Source organism: Stegastes partitus, unplaced genomic scaffold (genome assembly GCF_000690725.1).
Source record: "Stegastes partitus isolate 25-593 unplaced genomic scaffold, Stegastes_partitus-1.0.2 Scaffold906, whole genome shotgun sequence".
In the NCBI taxonomy this organism is placed as follows: Eukaryota; Metazoa; Chordata; class Actinopteri; family Pomacentridae; genus Stegastes; species Stegastes partitus.
In genome coordinates, this window is record NW_007578637.1 from 267,823 (window position 1) to 270,432 (window position 2,610).

Here is a 2,610-nt window from a genome sequence, read left to right on the forward strand (position 1 = left end):
CAGCCTGTTGATGGCAGATTAAACTCAGTCAGATGGATGAACGCTGTCAGTATTTAGTTCATATTATTGGAAAGATAATAAAGCTGCAGTATCGGGATTTTTACCCTTGTTTTGTTCTGCAGCCTCATGAAGCGCATCTTCTTGTTGACTCTCAGCCTCTGCTTCAGCATCCTTCTCCCGGTCATTGATATTCCCCTCCGAGCCGCGGCTCCTCCCATCGTGTCCCTCCGCCGCATGTAGAGCGCTGATGACAGCAGCGCTCCGTCCGGCTCAGTCTGAGGGAGGCTGCGGCGGCGACTGCTCCGTCTGCTCGGGTCCTGCAGGTGCCTCACGAAACAAGTCAGCTGGATTTTAAACAAAGAACAAATAAATTAAAAATACATCTTTCCCGACGTGCACTCCACCTGATGTGAAAAAAAAATAAAGAGGAGAGAAAAAAGGAGGGCAAGACAAACCAGAAGAGAGATGGGAGCGTTCAGGCTGCTGCTGCTGGGGACTTTACATTACCTGGGACTCTACCTGCAACTTAGTGTCTCCACGAGGCAACCTGGACACGGCGAGACGGAGAACCACGTCTCTGGGAACGGTAGGTGGTGGTGTGAGGAGCTGTGGAGAGGATGGATGGATGGATGGTGGAGGTGAAGCCATCTGCGCGTATGCAGAGCAGGAATGAAACAAAGAGCAGCGCGCAGGCTTTGACAAGCTGCTGCTGCTGCAACTCATGCAAATGTGTGGTTTTTGTAAATGTGCTGCAGACAACTAGAAGTGCAGGATTTACTGCTGCCATGCATGGTATGAAAAGAAGAGTTGAGGTCTGACTACCTGTCAGTCAGTCAAGTTTGGAATTGAAATGAGAAACTAATTCATGTCTGAGGAGATCTCAGTGGAGCTGCTCTTAATGAGTTCTGTTGTGGTGACTGACAGGATCTGGGTTTGTCTGGTGCTGCTGAGCCTCCTCTCTCCTGATCAGTGGCTGATTCATTCAGAGGTGATGTCAGCTGTCAGGGTATTAATATTCCCACTCTGATCTTTACTGAGCAACCTTTCCTCCGGGTCCGATCCTCCTCCTCCTCCTGGTCTCTCACCAGGAGCTTCCCCAAATGGCCCCCAGTGTTTACACTCTGTTACGTCATCCAGTCCAACACACAGCCAGTGTCTGGGCTCCCTGGTACCTGGTGCCGGTCCCTACAGGTGTCACACCGAGCTCAGCAGATGTGCAAAGTTTGCGTGGGTTGAAAAATAAGGTGCAGAGCAGAAAGTTCTTGGACTGTCCTCCTCCATCAGCACCTGAGCTTCCTCAAACAGCACTCGGTGTACGTCCCACATACTGCACACCGTGAGTACATTACAGCATGGAGGAGGTCCTACTGACATGGTAGCAAAGATATAATGACCTCGTGAGCTGAGTTGTAGCCTGGTTTTATGAGCAGCAATTAGTGAAAGAAGCAACTGAGATGTTTTTAGGAAAATAAAAAACCCAAAACTATGTCAAAGCAGTAGTTTGATATTTTGGGAAATTACACTTATGAGATGTTGAGGAGAACAGTAGCACTCTTATATTTGCTAATTAAATATAAAGATACAGCTCTGAGATGCTCACTGGAGCTCCATCTAAAGATGAACAAACAGATGGAAACAGCTCGCCTGGTCCGGCCAGAAGTAGAGCTGAATGGTTTAGGGAAAATATATAATTGTGATTCTTCACAAGGAGCTTGAAAACGTTATTTGCTGGTGAGAGGGACATCTGGAACGACCTGCTGCTGCCACGAACCGACCGATAGGTTTTATATTTAAAGTCAAGCTTCAGTCCAATATTCACCGTGGAATCGATTTTAAACATGTGATTAAACATTATCACGTCAGACACCATCAAAAGCGTTCATCTGTAACACCACTGACACAACAGTTTAAGTTGTGGGTCATATAATGTCACTGAAACCACATTATTGTGCACGACTAAATATACACGGATCAACCGGCAGCATGAACAAACCCTGAAAGTTTCAATGTGCTTGAATTAAATCAAACTTTTCACTGCAGATTTCATCCTAATTCTTCTCATCGAACTCTTGGAAAAACAGTGAATGTGAAGTGACAACAGGTGGTCACACAGGTAGAGGAACTTGGTCCACAAACACCTGACTCACTGATAACATCTGTTTCTGTTGCCTGTTAAGAGACCATCGTCGTTTCACTTTATCTTTGGATGTTCAGTGGTTTGCAGCCAACACAGGAGGTCTCACTGCTGAAGCCTCTGGAGGTACCTGCTGGTTTAGCTCCATCAGTCCTGGTCTAAACTTGGGGGTGGATCCTCATTATACATACCCAAGACCACATGTCAAATATCATGGAGGTTCCCCCTTGTGCCTCAAAAACAGCTGTCAGCCCATCACGCCATGGACATCGGACCTCTAGGGGTGTCCTGTGGGTGCACTGGGAGGTCGGCAGCAGATGCTTTTGGTCCAGGGGGTTGTAGGGTGGGGTCTCCAAGGATCAGGCTTGTTTGCTCAGTTTGATTTGGATTTGACACCCCGGCTCTGTTCCTGAGCAGTTCTTGTGTTGTGGCCAGGTTTGATTTCTTGCTCAGGGAGGCAGCTGCCACTGGTGAAC

At 47.6% G+C, this 2,610-nt stretch overlaps 1 protein-coding gene across 1 annotated transcript in view; it reads left to right on the forward strand.

Annotated features, from left to right (window-relative positions):
* Positions 1-465: 465 nt before the first annotated feature.
* The window catches only part of vstm2la (V-set and transmembrane domain containing 2 like a), a gene marked incomplete at its 3' end in the record, with an annotated part of 44,217 nt that continues 42,072 nt past the window's right edge, over positions 466-2,610 (forward strand). The window contains exon 1 of the mRNA XM_008293725.1: positions 466-586. Within this exon, the coding sequence (XP_008291947.1) occupies positions 466-586 (121 nt within the window). The remainder of the gene's footprint in view (positions 587-2,610) is intronic.